Source organism: Labeo rohita, chromosome 16, assembly GCF_022985175.1.
Source record: "Labeo rohita strain BAU-BD-2019 chromosome 16, IGBB_LRoh.1.0, whole genome shotgun sequence".
Lineage (NCBI taxonomy): Eukaryota > Metazoa > Chordata > Actinopteri > Cypriniformes > Cyprinidae > Labeo > Labeo rohita.
This window is the reverse complement of record NC_066884.1, coordinates 25,603,742-25,623,194: the sequence shown is the minus strand read 5'-3', so window position 1 is coordinate 25,623,194 and position 19,453 is coordinate 25,603,742. Positions and strand designations below refer to the sequence as shown.

The 19,453-nt window shown below is 33.7% G+C and overlaps 1 protein-coding gene across 4 annotated transcripts in view; it reads left to right on the top strand.

The window, feature by feature from the left end:
- Positions 1–19,453, top strand: part of fhod3b (formin homology 2 domain containing 3b) — a 203,040-nt gene that overhangs the window by 24,835 nt on the left and 158,752 nt on the right. For all 4 annotated transcript variants that reach the window (XM_051131512.1, XM_051131510.1, XM_051131509.1 and 1 more), the window contains exon 3: positions 13,718–13,782. In XM_051131512.1, the coding sequence (XP_050987469.1) occupies positions 13,718–13,782 (65 nt within the window). The remainder of the gene's footprint in view (positions 1–13,717; positions 13,783–19,453) is intronic.

Sequence of the window (19,453 nt, the reverse complement as noted above, 5' to 3'; positions counted from 1 at the left end):
GAATGCTAAGAAAGCTGATGTCAAACTTAAAGAGACAGGGTAGTAAATGACGTCCCGGGTTGCTAAAGACCCGAGGTATGACTTTAAGGGTTAAATCTTTCAGTGTTACTTTTATATATTGCAACTGACTATTTCTCATAACGGCAAATTTATCTCTCGCAATGCAACTTTGTGTTGCAGTTATGACTTTATATCTTGTAACTGTTAAACTCGTAATTACGACTTTATCTCACAGTTGTGACTTTATTAAAGTTGTGACTGTTGTAATTGCGAATTCATTGCTTGTAATGTTAATCGTGATTATGACTTTATTTTCCGCAATGTGACTTTATCTCGTAATTACAACTTTATCACTCACAATGTCATTATTTATTTCGAAATTTTTGGCAGTTTTATTTCTTGCATTGTGAACTTTATTTCTTACAATTTGACTATTTATCACAGTTGACTGTCTTGTAACTTTATCACTCACAATTTGACTTTTTATTTTACAACTGGTTTCATTTCTCGTAATTACAACATTACTTTTTGCAATTTAACTTTGCCATGATTGCAATGTTATATCATGCAAAGTGATTATCTCACAATTTATCACTTGATTTATATTTTTTATATGATTTATAAACAACTTTATTTCTTGTAATTGTGATTTATTTATTGAGATTTTCACTGTAATTTTGTATATCTCAGTGTGACTTTCAGTATAAGTTTTCTTATTTTAAACTTCATCCCACAATTGCCTTTTTGTTTTTTAATCTGATGCAAAAGCAAGCCTCTATAAATTTGTGCTACCAGTGAACGATCACATCAAACGGATCTGATAGTGGTGCAAACCCATATAAACATAGCAAATAAAACAAACAAGTTTTTCTTTGGCCTCAATGAACAGCTTTTGACTCGGAGTTTTATTAGACTACGCTGCTATCTTTTCTAGCCACCGAGTTGACGCAGCCTCCAGAAACTGCCAAACACCAGTGATTGAATGCTATATTTTGGCATTTGAGGCCGTTATTGGACAAGGCCACAAATATTTAGGGATGTATTTGTGTAAATGTGGAGGCAGGTCTAGCGCCATTTTATTTCCACTGGATTGGGCTCAAATTCAAAATACAGTTGAAGACATAGTGAGTGAATGGATGTCTTTTGGATGAGCGAGAGGCTGAAGGGCCACTTCTTTTGGTCTCCAACTGGCATGCTGTTCCGCTCCTCTGTCTGTCTTCATGACCCCCCCCCCAGCCCCCCACTTCCCAAGAGGCTATCAAGGGTGTGCATTATTAGACCCATGCAGAGTGTCTGAGTGGGCTGTGGAGAGCAGGAATGGAGGACTACATTACTGTTAATAACAGGGTAATTCAGCACAGTGGGCTTTTATGGCCTGGATGGGCTGGAGTTCACAGCCCCCTCCATTTACTGCAGTTGTGCTTTATTACGGGGTCTAAAAACCTTGGCCGAAGTACGTGATTAAAACCGAACCCGTTTCTCCTCCTCCTTCTCTGTTTTGTGGTTTTCTATCTTACTTCATGTGATGTGTTTGACCTACATTTCATCATTTGCTGAAAACACAAAAAAAAGTAGGCTAATTGGCTCAAGGAATAAATCGAGATCCTTTTGTTGCTGCCTCATTGTTGCTACTGTATCTTCTTACTGTTTACATTAGGCCTGGGATGAATTACCAAGCTTTTTCCTCTTTTGGCATTCCGTTCTTTTCAGACAGAGATTAACGGTTCTGAGAACTGCAATAGTGCATTTACTCCATTGCTTTGATGCACGTTGTTGAATAACATCATCACATACAAATGTGACTTATTCTTGTTGCTTATCCATGTCCTTGAAGATTTCTTTCTCGATGTGGAACCTGGAGGCCTGTGATGGGATTCCAAAGGGACAATCAGAAGTGGATACAGATTACAAGTTGCATTCCACAGGTGCCTCAGTCATATGAAGTCACTTTAGGCTCTGATTGAGGAACGATCCTCTAACGCCTCATTTTGTAAGGTGGATATCTCTATGTCATAGTGGCTTAACCATCCTAATCATTACCACACCACCTCATGCAGAAAAGCTGTCGGAGCCTGACACGGGGCCCCGAACTTAATCCCACATTGCTGTTAGTACGGACCCTCAGCTTTGGCAAACTACCAACAAAATTTCTGTCTTACACCAGGGCTCAACAGTAAGGATAGTTTTTGTGGATGATTCTGATTTTTACTTTTCTTGCCAACATTTGTATTGGCCCCACCACAAAAACTACAAATATGTTTTAAAATATTCACCCGTTTAAGTTTTTTATCTGAAAAAATGTCTAGACTTATATTATATTATATTATATTATATTATATTGTAATGTTATACTATATATACAACAGTTTTGTGGTCCTTGAATCTGATTGGCTGAGAGGAGTGCAATATTCTAGTGATATCAGAACTCTAACCGTGTATATATTAGAAAAAAAATGGATAATATTGTTCGTTTAAATAATTAAATATATATATATGTGTGAGTGTGTGTGTTTATTTAATGTTGAATATAATAATGTTAAATAAACATTATGGTTTGTTTATATTTTAGTTTATAAGGTTAGAATTCATATTCAGTTTAGTTTAGATTTTGTTTATATTAAATTTCATTTTGTTAGTTTATATTATAGTTTAGTTTCTATGCTTCTAATACTATTACAAATGTTACCCAGCCAGCTAAAATTACAAATTTAAATCTATAGCTAAAAACATTTACATTAATTATTGGTAAAAAAAAATAAAATAAAATAATAATAATAAAAAAAGTGGTTAAAAATAAAATATAAATATTAGATGAAATACAGCAAATTATAAATGTTGCCATGGCAGCTACATTATAAAAAATATTTATTAGAGAAAATATTATTCATATCAAAATAAAACATAATAAATAAAACAGATTACTGGAGTATGTTTTACAAAATTACATGTTTAATTTAATGTTACTTGCTGTTTCTTTGTAATTATTTGTGAAATTTATTAGCAATTTCTAAGTGAAAATCATTTCACCACCAACTTTTCAGTGTAACCGAAATAAAATAAGTTTACATACAAGTAGTTAAATTCCTAAAACTAGAATTAAAGCTAAAAATGGCAAAAGCACATAACAATTAATATAAAACAAAAATATAAAAATGCTAATTCAGACTGTTAGATACTATAATAATACATAAATAATGCTAAAATAAGTTTACATCTTAAAAAAGTTATACAAAAGTATAACTAAAAGTTATCCAAAAGTATCCAAAAATCTAAAACACATGTGCATTGATGAAAAATTGTAAGATATAATGATAAAACAGCACTGGGCTGATGGGAAAAGTGACAATAATGTCAACTGACTCAAAACTTTCTCACATCATTGGCCCTCGAGCCCTGAACTCTCTTTTAGTCCTAAAATAACTGTTAACATTAATAAATAAAAGTGTCCAAAGCCTCACTTTCTTTATATGTGGATACCTCTCCTATTCTCTCTCCCTGTTTCTTTCTCTGTCGTCTTATATTTTTCTTGAACTCGTTTTTTTTCCTGGCCGATGTGCCGGGGGAGCTGTCGTCGGACTCGGTTAGCCTCTGGCCCTGGAGAAACGCCTAGTTCTTTTAATGGGAACGCTTCAAATATTTGTGCGGATTACATGGATAGAGGGGTAGGAGGCTGCTCAGCTGGGCCGCTGGATTTTTCCTTTATTGCTGAATTAAATGGCAGGCCGAGGAGCTGTGGTCGAAAGTGTGGAAACACTGAGGTGCCGTGTATGATCTCCGTTTTTAAAGAGTCTTATGAATAGACTGACAGGTGATAGTACTTCAGCAGCTTTTTACATATTTAGGATGCTTCCAGCTAAACATTCACGTTATGTAAACAAAATATTAAAATGCAGCGCAGTGTGTAAATCAGCACCACCAGTGGCACAAAATGGAACTGCGGAAATAATTGTTTTCAGACAGGTTTCCTATCTTTGCTAGAGCAAAAGTACATCTTTCGCCAGTGTTTGAGTTCATTTGCATGCTCAAAACAAACCAGATCAATGTGATTTGTGATTAAATCATTCTGAACGACTTCAAATATTCCTGTTTGTCTGGAGAAATAGTTGGGAAGTGAGACGTGCTGGTCCATAAATGCACCAGGTGCTCGGAAACCTTTATTTCTGGCTTATTTGCTGAGTCATATCTGTTCCAGGAGGCCTTGTAGTCTGCTGTTAATTGCACTATAGGCAAATGGTTGTTTTTGAATCAGGTCCAAGTATGCAGGAGGTAAACGTTACCTGTCTGCAATGGGTCTTCTCTCTAATTTTCTCCTCAAATTTTCTCTCCCTTTGTGTCTTTATGGGACTTCATAGTGTGATATTCCATAAACAGGCTGGAAGTGAGGAGTCAAAGTTGGTTAAAGTGTGACTGGCATGACTCCACAGACCCGGGAGAGACTGCATGGGGCCTGGATCAGGGTTTATAAGGCGTTTGGGAGTAAATAAAGAGTAGAATGCTGTACTAGTTCATCTCAGAGGTCTGAGTCTGTTTTAAACTTTCCTTACAGACAAGCATTTGTAATGATGCTCTGTTTCAGTGGTTGTGATGATTAACCTGAAAAGGTTATAGGTTTGTTCATTTATTTGCCAGAGTAGAGTCCTGAGTACAGGATCTCTTGCTCACGCTCTCTGCCAGAGACTTTAGTCAGGATAGACACTATACAGTATTTAATTGGTCACGAATAATAAAAAAGCTGTGAGGGATTGAAGCAAAAGCCAGATTGGTATTTGAAAGGTGGATCCTATAATCTTGATAATTGGACAAACTGAGTGGTTGACAAGATACTTTGTTTTAGAGGTAGAATAATGACATTGAATGTATCATGTAGCCTAAATACAGTTAATTCCGTCATTAATGAAACTAATCACCATCACAAACACACACCGTTTCCCAATACTAATACTATTATTAAATATTACTTCATGCATATAAAATCTTATTTATTGAATAATAATGTTTAAGAAACAACAACAGCCATCATAAAACATGCTAGTCAATTCAGTCAGAAGTACAAAGGCAGCGCTTGTTAAATTTACATAAAATATAACGTGATGAGATTTTGCCCTCAGCCAAAATTATTTGCTCTGGAACAAATAATAGATTAATGAGACCAAAGACTGCCCGTTAACTAATTATATTTCATGTTTAATCACTGTAATCACTGCAAATTCCAGAAGATCTGGCCGAGGTAAAGCTGCTCTCAGCGGGTTCATGAGTGCTGAACGGCAGCTGAATGCCCTGGAGCCTACATCTCCAAAAAACAACAAGGCAAATTTTCAAATAGACATTATCTTTATTAACAAATCACATATTTGAAGTCTAAACAAGTACATTTTTGCCTAAAAACTCCATTGCATGACACAAGAACAGCACTGTTTATAAAATATAGTGGATTCGGGTGTCCGCCATGACACTCGCTGTGAGAAATACGTCCAACAATGACTGCATGATTTTGAGATCCATCTTTTCAAACTGAGGACACCTGAAGGATCCATATGCAACTATTACAGAAGGTTCAAACACTCACTGATGCTTCAGAAGGAAAAACGATGCATTAAGAGCCAGGGGTGTAAACTTTTGAACAGATTAAAGATGTTAACATTTTTCTTATTTTGCCTAAATATCATATTTTTCTACATTTTTCTATTTAGCTAGAGAAGCTGCTTACATTTTTCCCAGAAGACAAAATAAGTTAAATTTACCCTGATCTTCAAATTCAAAAGTTTTCACCCCCGGCTCTTAATGCATTGTGTTGCCTTCTGAAGCATCAGTAAGCGTTTGAATCTTCTGTAATAGTTGCGTATGAGTCCCTCAGTTGTCCTCAGTGGAAAAGATGGATCTGAAAATCATACAGTCATTGTTGGAAAGGGTTCAAATACACAATAATCCTAAAAAAACAAAAAAATTTGTGGGTCCTGAAGGGTTTTTCTGAAGAACAGCAGGCAGTTTAACTGTTCAGGACAAACAAGGGACTCATGAATAACTATCACCAAAAAACCCCAAAACTAAATAAATAAAAAAACACAGCTGTGGATCATTCAGATAACAACACAGTATTAAGAATCAAGTGTATGTAAACTTTTAAACAGGGTAATTTTTATAAATTCAACTATTGTTAATGTGAAACATCTTATTCAGGTCAGTACTAAATAAAAAATAACATGAATTTTGTATGATCCCTCTTATTTTGGTAAAATAATTAATTGTGCAGATTCTGCAAGGTATATGTAAACTTTTGACTTTAACTATGCAAACAGTAAAAGGGTTAGAGTTCTTTTATCACTAGAATATCGCACTCCTCTCAGCCAATCAGATTTGAGGACCAGAAAGAACTGTTGTGTAAATATATATAAATTAATAATAATAGTAATTTAATGCCTGTAGCTGGTAGAGCATGGCATTAGCAGGGGAAAGCAAGATCGTGAGTTTTATTCCCAGGCAATAAACTGCTAAACATACTGATAAAATGTTTTTCTTGAATGCACTGCAAGTTGTTTTGGATAAAAGTTTTTGCCAGTTGAATTGAATTTGGCCAAACTATATTGCAGATTAGTTAATGCCAGATTATTAATGCCAAATTAACAAATTCCTCGCTTATCGACTGATTTTGGACTAACTATCTACATGTATTGTCAATACAGCAGTGTTTTATTTGTCTTCTTATGTAACAGAGCTGCTGTGAAAAGTCTCTTCATGCTTGTGAAATTCTAAAGTCAGGATAATTTGTCTTGGATAAGCATAATGAGACTGTCTGTGTCTTTTGCTGGTGTTATGTGGCCAGTGTTGGAGACACTTTCTCTTTTGGCCCCACACAGATCTCAGGTTGCAAGGGCTATTCTGTTTCACAAAGCTGGGCACGTTTGTCTGGGTAACTCAAATCACTGGGCCGTGAGCTGTGGAAAAAGACTGAGTCATCCGGCTGCAGATCTTCTCTCCAGCGGAACAGCGCTCTGGGAAACGGCGTGGACAGCAGTGCAGGATGATACACGCTATGTCAGCCGTACCGTATGTGCTAGGCCGTCCACAGCCATGTAGTCGCTTGGCAGGCACCCACATGCAGAAATTCTCACAGTATCAAGCCAAGTTGAAAAGCCAAGACATACAGCTTCACCCTCACAATCCAGTTCTCCTGCCCTTTTCTCCGTATTGCTCCAGAAATACAAAAATTGGATTCCTCTGGGTATCTCATGCGTATTCTTAGACTCGCTGTTTAATTTGATAATGAGCATGTGGGGCACTGTACTGTACGGTTATGGTTAGTAGCCAGGCTAATGTTACCAGCGAGGAAAGCGCAAGTTCATTATGAAATAGATCTAGTTACTCATTAGCTTCAGTGGCAGAAAGATTAAATTGCAAGTGTTGTCCGGTTGCTTTAGTAAAAGTTGTCCTGACAGATGTTGTCTGTGTCTCTTGATTTTTATGTGTCTATGGCCTAGGCCTGTGCCTGTATATATTATATTTGAATAAAAGTGTATATAATTTATATAATGTATGCAACCCAGGCTCCTTGGAAATAGATGCCTATATGTACATTTCTGCAACACCGTAATCACATACCTTACTACATGTTTTGTGGCAATTTCAAAGGGAAATATGCAGAGAGTGGCACTAAAACACATTTTTCAATATGTGACCATGGCGTGTTTTTATTACGTTGCTTGAGGTAACGTATTACAGCTGTTCACAATTCAAATATCCAGGGAGTGTCGCTAAAGTTTAATCCTCTGTTGTGTTGGAAATATCCCCTACACCAAACCCAACCCTAAACCTAACCGATAATGTTAATAAATGCGAAAGTGATATAAAACCGCATTTGTTAATGCAGCTGTGCTATTTTAACTTTTTGTCACACTATTTCATGGAGCTCTTATCACTCAAGTGACGCCATATCACGTACATCCGAGCATACCTACTGAATTAGAAAACTCATGCATATGACGCTATATATGTGACGACAATGTTCCGAAGAATCGGTTTTCAAATCGTGCAGGATGTTAAAATCGCTTTGAAGTAAACAAGGGTTTTTAATCAAAACATTTTCAGAGTTTTACTGCCTCTAGTGTTCATTTCAACTGGAAACTGGAGTGATTCGTACATATAGGTATGTTTTTTTTTCAGTTTTGCAAAAATGTACAGTATATAGAGGCATGTATTTCCAGTGAGACTACATTGAACTTATTTGGAAAATTGATACTTTTTAAAAACATTTATCACTTATGGTATTATCATGCTATTTTATTATATTAAAAAATAGGTTAAAATAAACTCTAGTTTCAGTAAGTAAAAATATATATTAAAATGTTATATTTAAATTAATATTGATTTTTTTTTTGTAATTATCACAATGAAAATAACTTTGAAAAGAACTTTTAAGAAACTAAATAAACTAAAAAAAATGTAAAATAGATTAAAATGACAGGAATAAAAATATAAAAATAAAAATGCATAATAATAATAATAATAATAATAATCTTTAATAATAAATTATAAATTATTATACATAATTTATTTTATTATAAAATAATACATTTTGATTGTTCTTTATGAACATCGTTCGTCTTCCTTAGAAGTTAGAAGCTGACAGAAAATTTAAAAATTAAGAGAGAAAAAAAATAAATAAATAAAAATACATGCCCCAGTCACATTACTTAACTTTATAAGAATAAAAGAAATAATTATATTATATTTTTTATATTTAATATTTTTACAATAACAATGTAATCAATATTCTGTTTATGAAAGCCAAGTATGAATCTCATCAGGTTGGTGTTTTTAAGCATTAATTTAACTTTTAAATATATATATTTTTATTTTTTCGGATCTTCAGCCATCAAAGCTTGGTAAATATGTTATCATGCCATTTTAAGTCTTATTTTGATGTAACAAAGTGGTTATATCTAAGCGTGTGAGTTGTTTATTTACTTTTTTAAATTAGTCTTCCCATTAACGCTATTATATTGTTGATTCAGACTGATTTGTGAATGCAGACTGCGCACGAACACAAGAGGCGGGATTTATCGCATGAACCAATCACAGCTGATCATAACCAGTCATGTCCAATCATATCGAGATGGAGACATTGCCTCCTCTCACGTGACTTTCCACCATTCATTCTCAATTACCCCCCACCAAACTCACCACACGCTTTAGGGGGTCTGTTAAAACTCAATGGGCTCAGGGGAGGCGAGAGATGTGGACTCCCGCTGTAAATTTACCTGCTGGTGTTGGACGATGTTTCTTTAGAAAAGTAAACTGTGATTTAAAGACTTTTTAATGTTATGTTTTGTAATACTGGTGGTTTTATTTTTGCACTACGAATTTTTCCTCGTCCAGTATTTTGAGGAGGCACTGCCTCCCTCACCTCTTTGGTGGAAATGCCCCGACTATTACCGAATGTCTACTCTGGCCTGAGCGATACACTTTGTGCCATGTTTTTAAGTCAGTCGCAGGGTATTTTGGAGACTAATGCAGGTAGATAGTCACTTATGGAGATGCCCTGATCTGTGGCATGTTGCCAGCCAGACCATCAAACTTTTGTTGTATAACTTTCACAATGCCTCGTTTGTTTACAAATCTCAGTGCCATCAGGAAGCAAACCTGCAGTATCATATGCTGTAGAGGAAGAGAATCTTCTAGAGGAAAGATATCTTTTCTCCCATCTCCAGGAGTTTCTGTTTTGTCTGCATTTCTTTACTGTGTTGCTTCTTGTCCAGTCCGTGTGTTTATCTCATGTCTGGTAAATGGAGGCTTCAACCCACACGGATGTTACCACAGAGTCAATGCCGATCTGGATTGCGGTCGGTTGACTTGTTCTAAAGTTGAACGTTCAGCATCCATCCATCTTCATCTGTCCTCCAACTCAAATGCAGCTGCATCTCATTCCATTGTGTGTTTACTTCCAGTTATTCATGAGACAGACAGATCCTCTGTTCATCAGGCCTGATAATCTATGAGAGAGACGGGGGTTGGGTCTGTGCCCGTACTCATCCGTCACCCTTTATATGGATGGGGTGACCTACATGTCATCCCCACAGCCACCTCTGCTCTCAGGGTCAGGTCGAGTCCGGACGATATCTGACCCTTTTTTCACAACATCGCTCTCGTCACCCACTCATTCCATCCAGTTTCTCCCTCCCATGAGTCGTTTGGCAGTCAGTAGGAAGTTACAGGAAGTCAGTTGGATTTTTACTGTCTTTTTGGAGCTCAAGGCCACACATGGTTTTAGTCTCCCAAGACTTTAGAGGCTTAATTCACCTGACCTAAATATACAGTAAGAACAGATGCAACACAGAATCAGGCTTCTGGTGTAAACAGATGTGCTGCGGAACAATAATTCACCTTAAGTGTATATAAGTAAGTTTATATAAAAATTGGAATTCCAAACGAGTGTTTGGGAGAAGCTTGTTTGTATATTTATGAATTATAACACAAGGCTGTTTAACTTACTCATGTGATAATTCATCTAGCACTTGATTCACAATTCACTGGTTTTCAGTTTGTTTCTAATCTGTGTTTTTTGCTTTGTTTTGGTCTTTTTTTGCATTGCTTTGCTTTGCTTTTTGTTTTATTTGTGTTAAAAAATGTAGATAAATGTAATCGGTTATCTAAATATCACAACATGAAAGTAACATAATCTGACTACTTTTACCAAATGTTGCAATTACTTTGTCCATGTAACAATATAATATGTGTATTAGGGATGTAACAATATTAAAATCTATGAAGTCCACGATACAGTATGTATTGTAATATTTAAAAAAAGACAAGTGAAAAAATGGGAAAAATTGGAAAATTAAATTCTTCTATCTAATACAGTTTAAGAGTTCAAAATAAGAGCTTTAACCCATGTTCTTAACTAAGAAAACTTAAAAAAAAAAAGTCAGTAAATTGACTAAACTTTAAAAGGGAACTCAACCCTCTTTTTATTTGTGGTATACTGTCTCAGTGTAATTTACATTCACACAGGTGTTTTAGGAAGCCAAACCAATTAGAATATATTGATAATGATAATAATAACGAGAGTATAGGGTTGAGCGGGGCACAAACTAACGCGGGCTTAGTTGTAACACGCCTGGTTTAAATATTTCCACACACGCTAGCGTAACCAAATTTACGGTGTTTACTAGTTGCCATAGCAACACTATACAGAGAAAAAAGTGTGCCAAAATTCAAAAGCCTTTTGAAGATATCGCTGAATATTTATTTTACCATAATAAAAGTAAATTTCTGGCTGAAGTAAATTTTTAGTATTCATTTAAAATGAGACAAATCTGCTATTATTTTAATCTCCAATCTGTTATTTATCAGTGCAGATTGTTTATTAATGTTTGGCAAACCATCAGAAGACACTAACCAGTTTTATATCCTAGTCGTGCTGATGGGGAACGTTGTAACACTGTATTACAAATCTGCCCCGCTATATTAAACTATGCTTTTCTATGACATTAGCAGTGTAGTTTTCACTTTTCACTTTTATGGATTTTAAAAAGAAACCACAAGAAACAGGTGAATAAAGACTGACAATCGATGTTTAATGTTGAGAAATTATTATTTCAAGAAATGTAAAGCATTTTGGTTCGTTTATGTGTCTTGTGTTCGATGAGAGCTGTGTTTGGAGGGAGGGAATCGTTTTTTTTTAATGTCTAAATGTGTTTCATCTGTTTGGCACTTTGTTTTCAACTATACTGTATATCTGTGTTTTGCGATCAGGGCCGTCCTACGCATGGTTGCGATGTGTTCATTGTGAACCTCAAAAAATTAGATTAAAAACGCCATTATTTTATTTGAAAAATGTTATTTTATTGACAAATTATTTTAGCTTGTCGTGTATATTTTTTTAGATCAGACAACATTTTAATCTGTCATATGGTCATGTTACAACATGCCCCTCACATGTTACAATTTACCCCACCTATGGGGCATGTTGTCACTTTTCACTTCTATTTTTTGAAGTAAATAGCGAAAAACATACACACTGTAATTATGAAACAAAGCTACATATTTGTACTAGACAAGTGTGAAATTAACGTGGATAAAAAAATATACTCTGAACCCCACGTGGACTTACACAAACTGAGAGATTCAAAAAGTGTTAGGTTGTGCCCCGCGCTCCCCTATATTGTAAAACAGTTGCACTGCTAAATAAATGAAAATGAATATTTCATAGGTTTTTTTTTTTTTTGCTTTACACTACAGTAGGTAAATTACAATACTTTATTCCTAATTTCTACACTTGAAAGAGATATTTTAAATTTAAACTGCAGTAACGTAACACATTTAAACCGCTAGCTGTCAGCAAATCATAGTGCATTAAAAGCTTTTATTTTGACGGAAACGGCAGTAGAGCTTTAATTTTGATGGAAAACTCCAGCTTCAGTGAAAACAGGCTTACAAAAACCCGTCTCACTACAAATATAGTGAAATGCTGTAATCATCTGCCGTGAAAATAAAGCATAACTGGTGGCCGTTGCGTTACTGTGTCAAAGCATAAAAGCCCCAAACACAACTTTAAATACCTTTATGTCAGAATAAGAAGTTTAAATCTAATTTAAAAACGACACTTTTTGCCTGGAAGTTTCATATCGTCATCTGACCACGATAATATCAAGATTTAATTTTGCTAGCGCGATATCACAATACTGATAATACTTTTACATCCCTAATGCATTTTAGGGGTAGTTTACCCAAAAGTACTCCATGATTTATGACTTTCTTCTTTCAGACGAATACAATCAGATTTGTATTAAAAAATGTCCTGGCCCTTTCAAGCTTTATAATAGCAAGTGAATGGGTGTTTTAAAATCAAGTGCTTCCAACAATCATAAAACAGTACTCCACACAGCTTTGAGGGGTTAATAAAGGCCCTCTGATGCAATAATATCCATATTTACAACATTATAAACCGTAATTTCTAGCTTTCGAACGAGTGTTTTTCCAGTGGATGACGTAGGATGTGAATATGCTAGTCTTGTGAGAACCATGTTTTGTTTACAGCAAAGGAAAACCAGTCTCCTTTGGCTTATATCGAAATCCTCTGACATTTTTCTTTACAAATCCTCCTTTTGTACTTCTAATTTGCGACCGATGTTTTGTTTTGCTCTTTCCTCCGTGTTTCCGCATTTGTCGCTTCTCACTGGAGCTTACGCTGCGCCTACGTCCTACATCATCCACTCAAACGCCCCTATCTTGTGAACGTGTTCGACAGTTAGCGAAACCTGGAGATTACGGCTTATGACCTTTTAAACATGGAGATTTTTCTTTAAACAAATGCATCGATTCACTTCAGAAGGCCTTTATTAACCCTCCAGAGCCGTGTGGAGTACTTTTAATGATGGATGGATGCACTTTATTGACTTCAAATCTCAACATCCATTCACTGCTATTATAAAGCTTAAAGAGCCAGGACATTTTAAAATATAAATCCGATTGTATTCGTCTGAAAGAAGAAAGTCATATACATCTAGGATGGCTTGAGGGTGAGTAAATCATGAGGTCATTTTCATTTTTGGGTGAACTTTCCTTTTAAATATTGCAATGTTTAAAGTTCAACAGTAAAAAAGTGCACTGTATTCAAATGTATGGAAAGAATAACCATATTTTGCTCCATCATATCATAACGTTTTAACCTTTATGAGATTTTCAGCATGATAATCTCTTGCTTTTGTGTTTTTTCCCTTAGGAGAGGAAAGAAGCACAGTATTATTCTGCGAACACAGCTGTCTGTCAGAGTCCATGCCTGCATAGGTGAGTAACAAGATGCTGTTTCCCTTCAAACGAACTATAAATGGCGAGAAAAACATTTTGTACTCAATCTTCACCCTTTTAAAATTCTGGCTCAGTCAGCAGATTCTGGCTGCATCAGATTGTTTAGGAATTATTTTCTCATTTGTTGCTTGTTGAATGACGGATGTGTAAATTATACGTGCCGAGGCCCCGGCTTGATTTTTACAGTGCGGTAAAGTTTTCCTGTCGCTAATAGGCTCTCACGCCGCAACGTTTATGATCTCGTTTAAATATGTTCCATGCTTGATTTCTCAATCGATATAAAACAGCAAATGCAGCAACTTTATATGAATGCCAGAGCCGTGCTTCAGACACACACACACACAATTTGTGTCAAGCATATTGGAGGCTAAAACATTAAAATCCAATTCTGTTTTGGCTGAAAAAAGCCTTTTAATTTACAACCCGTGTGATCAGTTTCAAAAACACTCGCAAGTTTGCCATGGTGACATTTTTGTGCCAGAATAACTGTAGCATGTTTGGACTCACTTTGTCTTGCTTAGTTACTGTACAGTTCTTCACAATCTCGTTGTTTATCTCATGTCCCTAAACCCTGTTGACAGAATCAGGCTTCATTACCTCCAAAAGCCTTATCCCAGATTAACATCTGTGTCATTGTGTGGAAGCAGGACGGCTGTGGCTATCTCTGTATCACGAAGGATTAAGTGTCACAGACAGCACCCACAAAAGCCATTAAGCACATAAACCGTGTAGTTTCTCTGGAAGTGTAGTATGCATGTTACTCACTTCAGGGGTTTATGTTACCTTTGTGACTTGTAGTCTCAGACAGCACACCCACGAACCATACAGTACTGTATATGGACTGTCTGATGCTCACTGGACATAAAAATGGGTTTTACCAATGTGTTTGGAAGTTAGTGTTTTACCAGTTACCAGGCTGCTACAATAGCTGGGTTGTCATTCATGTTTTTTGGGAGTTTTGGAATATCACACAAAAATTCAATGCTGTTGTTTTACTGCAAAAGTGTTATATTAAAAACTGTGTTATTTGTATAGCTGAATTATATATATAATTTATACAGAAACCGTGAAATTATATATAAAAACACTTTAGAGTGGCTTCCCAGTTGGCTACAAATTGCCTTTCTGTTTGTAATTTGCAGCAGATTTACTGGAAGTGACAATTTATATTTATTTATTTATTATTTGATGATTCTTGCACATATGGAGTGAAATCACAGTTTTAGTTGCAATTGTTTGAACAGTTTTTTTTTGCTGAAATCATAAGTTAGAAACATATGTTGTTGTTATATGAGGTTCATTAGTTAATGTTAATTAATGCATTAACTAATAATAACTAACAATAAGCAGTATGTAGTAACTGTATTTATAACTGTATTTTTTTTAAGTATGTGTTTTTTTGGTAAAAGTACAGCGGATTCTAAGTTCATGTTAGCTCAGCTCTATTAATTAATTTTAGTAGGTAAAACTTTTTAAAATTAGTTTTAGTTTATTTTTATTTATATTTTTAAATTTTTAAGTTTTTGTAATTTTAGTACTACTATTTTATTTCAGTTAGTTGCCAAGGCAATTTTTCATATTTAATTTAATTTAAATTTAATTTATTTTTTATATTATATATTATTTTATTTTATTTTATTGTTCTTTTTTTTGTATTATTTTTTTTTCTATATTATATATTATTTTATTTATTTTCTTTTCTTTTCTTGAAAACAAGTTGTAATAGTTTTAGTTTTTTCAAGATATTTTTATTTAGCTTAATAATTATTTATATTTTTATAATTTTAGTACTTTAACCTATTTTATTTCAATTAGTTGCTATGGCAATTTTTTAATTTAATTTAATATTTAATTTAATATTTAATTTAATTTAATTTGATTTAATTTATTTATTTTTTTTCATTTTATAAAAACAAGTTTTTAATAGTTTTTGTTTTTTAAAGATATTTCTTCTCAGTTTAATTTTAAATTCACCAATTTTTGTAATTTTAGTACTTTTTTTATTTCAGTTAGTTGCCAAGGCATAATTTCATATTTTCATTGCCTTTTAAATATGATTTTATTTTATTTTTATGAAAACAAGTTTAAAAATTTTTTTCAAGATATGTTTATTTAGCTTAATTATTATTTACAGTTTTGTAATTGTAGTACTTCAACATATTTTATTCAGTTAGCTGCCATGGCAAATTTTCATAGTTTAATTGTTGTTTTTTTTATTATTTAATTTAGTTTAATTTAATTTATTATTATTACTTTTTCAATTTTATGAAAACAAACGTTATATATATATTTTTAAAGATATTTCTTTTTAGATTCTTTTCTTTTCTTTTCTTTAATTTATTTTTTGGTAATTTTAGTATTTCAACCTATTTTATTTCAGTTAATTGCCAGGGCACAATTTCATTGTTTTATTTTATTTTATTTTATTTTATTTTATTTGAATGAAAACAAGCTTTAATAGTTTTAGTTTTTAAGATTTAAATTATGTATTAGCAAATGTATATAAAATAGTATTTAACAACATTTACCTGTGAAGTGCACTTTTTTTTAACAGGCCTGAAAATTTGTATTTGTATATTTTTAATCAAATTTTCCTGTCTGTTTATTTATATTTTCTCTTTAGTTAGTGTACTGACAGCATATTCAGTTTTTACCTTTAAACCCTCTCTGAGAAGTTTGTGAGATTTGTAACATCAATTGTATTTGAGGTGCCAGCACACCTTTATTTTAAGCTTTTAAAGTGATCCGATTTCACGTTTACCCTTCATCATCCTCTACAACTGAGGTCGGTTGTTTTACATGCCAGTCAGTTAGCTTTTTCATGTTTAAATGGGCGGTTCCTGGCTGGAAGAATCCACAATGTGGAGCAGACTTCATGCCGACGGTCAAGCGTCTAAGTGATTCACTGCCGTTGTCTACAGGAACTGGTAGTCAGTGTTTAAGACAAGTGTGTGTCTGTAGCGAGCAGTATAAACTTAGTGGCGTGCTGCACTGCAGCCAAGCACACGTGGCTCGTACGGTTTTCCTTCTCCAGACTGCAGGGGAAAATATAACCGTCAGCCTGCAAAAGCCATTAAGCTTAGAACTGTCAGATTTTAATTTGTACGTTTCGCAAAAGTGTTATTTAAGGGTACCAGGGACAAAAATTGCCCCGTGAAAGAAGTGCAGTTATCTCTCACAGTCAACTCGATTCACCGATCCCGCGTGCCTGACGGATTGCGGCACCATTTGGAACTCCAAAGCTCTTCTGCTAGGGGTATTTTGGTCCAAAAATAAAGTTGCTGAAACTTCTGGCAAGGCCTGAGAATCTGTTGAGAGAGATTTTACGAACCAGGCCTGTTCAGACACCTGCCCGCGACTCCTTTTCCCTTTCGTTCTCTCGCAATTCGCGAATCGTGAAAGAAGGCAGCAGCTCAGGGCAAGATTTAATGGAAGTGATAATTTATTTTTATTTATTTATTTATTTTTGATTATTCTTTCACATAATAGAATCACCGCTTTATTTGCACATTTTTTATGCAATTTTTTTTCCTGCTAAAATCATAACTTTGAAACATACGTTATTGCTTCAGGGAAATTTATCTTATAATTACTATTACATTTGGTGGATGTAAATAATGTTTGTGAAGTGCATGTTATTTTTGTATGCTTTTCCCTTTTTATGATGTCTTATATATGTGGTTCATTAGTTAATGTCAATTAATGCATTAACTAATATTAACTAACAATGAGCAGTGCATAGTAACAATGAGCAGTATTTATTAATCAGTATTTTTTAAAAGTATTTATTATTTTTTTAATAAAAGTCATTCTAGGTTCATGTTAGCTCAGGTCCATTAATTAATTTTAGTAGATAAAAACTGGATTTTATATTTATTTTTTAAATTAGTTTGAGTTTTTTTGAAATATTTTTATTTAGCTTACTTTTGATTTCAGTTAGTTGCCAAGTCAATTTTTCATTTTATTTTATTTTATTTTATTTTATTTTATTTTATTTTATTTTATTTTATTTTATTTTATTTTATTTTATTTTTATGAAAACAAGTTTTAATAGTTTTAGGTTTTTCAATAAATATTTATTTAGCTTAATTTTTATTTCAGTTTGTGCAATTTTAGTACTACAATCTACTTTCAGTTAGTTGCCACAGCAAATTTTCAGATTTTATTTTATTTTATTTTATTTTATTTTATTTTATTTTATTTTAATGAAAAAAAGTTGTAATAATTTTAGCTTTTTTCAATATATTTTTTATTTAGCGTAATTATTATTTACATTTTTGTAATCTTAGTACTTTAACCTATTATATTTCAACTAGTAGTCATTGAAAATTTTCATTGTTTTTTAATTGAATTGAATTGAATTGAATTGAATTTCATTTCATTTCATTAATTTTTGTAATTTAGTTTTTGTAATTTTAGTACTTCAACCTATTTTATTTAGTTAAGTTGCCAAGGCAAAATTTCATATTTTCATTGTTTTTTATTTTATTTTATTTTATTTTATTTTAGGCCTGCTCAGACACCTGCCCGTGAATGGTTTTCCCTTCCGTTCTCTCGCAATTCGCGAACCGTGAAAGAGGGCAGCTGTTTAGTGCAAGTGCCTCTTGTAGCAAACCCTTCCGAGAAGCTTCACCCATCAACAGCTCTGAACGTTTGGTTTTTGATTTATGTGTCGATAACATAGTCTGAGTGACTGCGTTGTTTGTCTCTGTGGAATCAATGTTCCGTGTCTACGACTTGAACCCGTATGGAAAGAGCTTGATAAGAGAACCGCTATGCTCTGCAGATGTTGCCTTGCCTCTCTACAGCTTGTTGAATGTTTTCCTGCCATTCTATCCTCTGTCCCGGGACCTGTCCTAAACCACGCTGCATTCCTTGTAGCAATGATGGGATCGCTTTTCTGACCAGCTGTGTGCTTGTGTGATTGAAGGCCTATCTGGGTCAAAGGTGGGTCCTGTGTGTGGGAGGTAAGGGTTGGGTAAGACTCTCTCTTGCTCTCTAAGCCGATGACCTGAGATGACAGCTGCTGCTCTTCAGGCTTAAAGTGTCTCTCAGCTTTTGTGTTGATGATAGAGCGGGATAGATATAGAAAAATGATATAGAAATTGTCAGGTCATACAAAAAAGCATTCATTATTCATTGATTTACCTACACACACTATTATAGTATGTAGTCATATTTTGAATGTGTTTTTCTTTATATTTGCAGTTTTCATTTTAGTTGTTTTAGTGATATTATGTGATTTTGTATGGATTTTTTAAAATTAGTTTGAGGTTTTTCAAGATATTTTTATCTAGCTTAATTTGTATTTTATTTTTTGTCATTTTGGTATTTTATTCCAAGGCCCAATTCCATATTTTATATTTATTTTATTTTATTTTATTTTATTTTTTATTAATTAATTCATGAAAATAAGTTTTTATAGTTTTTGTTTTGTTTTTTTTTTCCACAAGATTTGTTTATTTAGCTTAATTTTCATTTAAGATTTTGTAATTGTAGTACTTCAACCTATTTTTTTTTCAGTTCAGTTAGTTGCCAAAGCAAAATTTTATATATATATTTCAATGTTTGTGTAATTAAATCATGTTTTTTAAAGGTGTTTTATTTATTTATTTGTTTGTTTGTTTATTTATTTATTTGCAATTTTAAC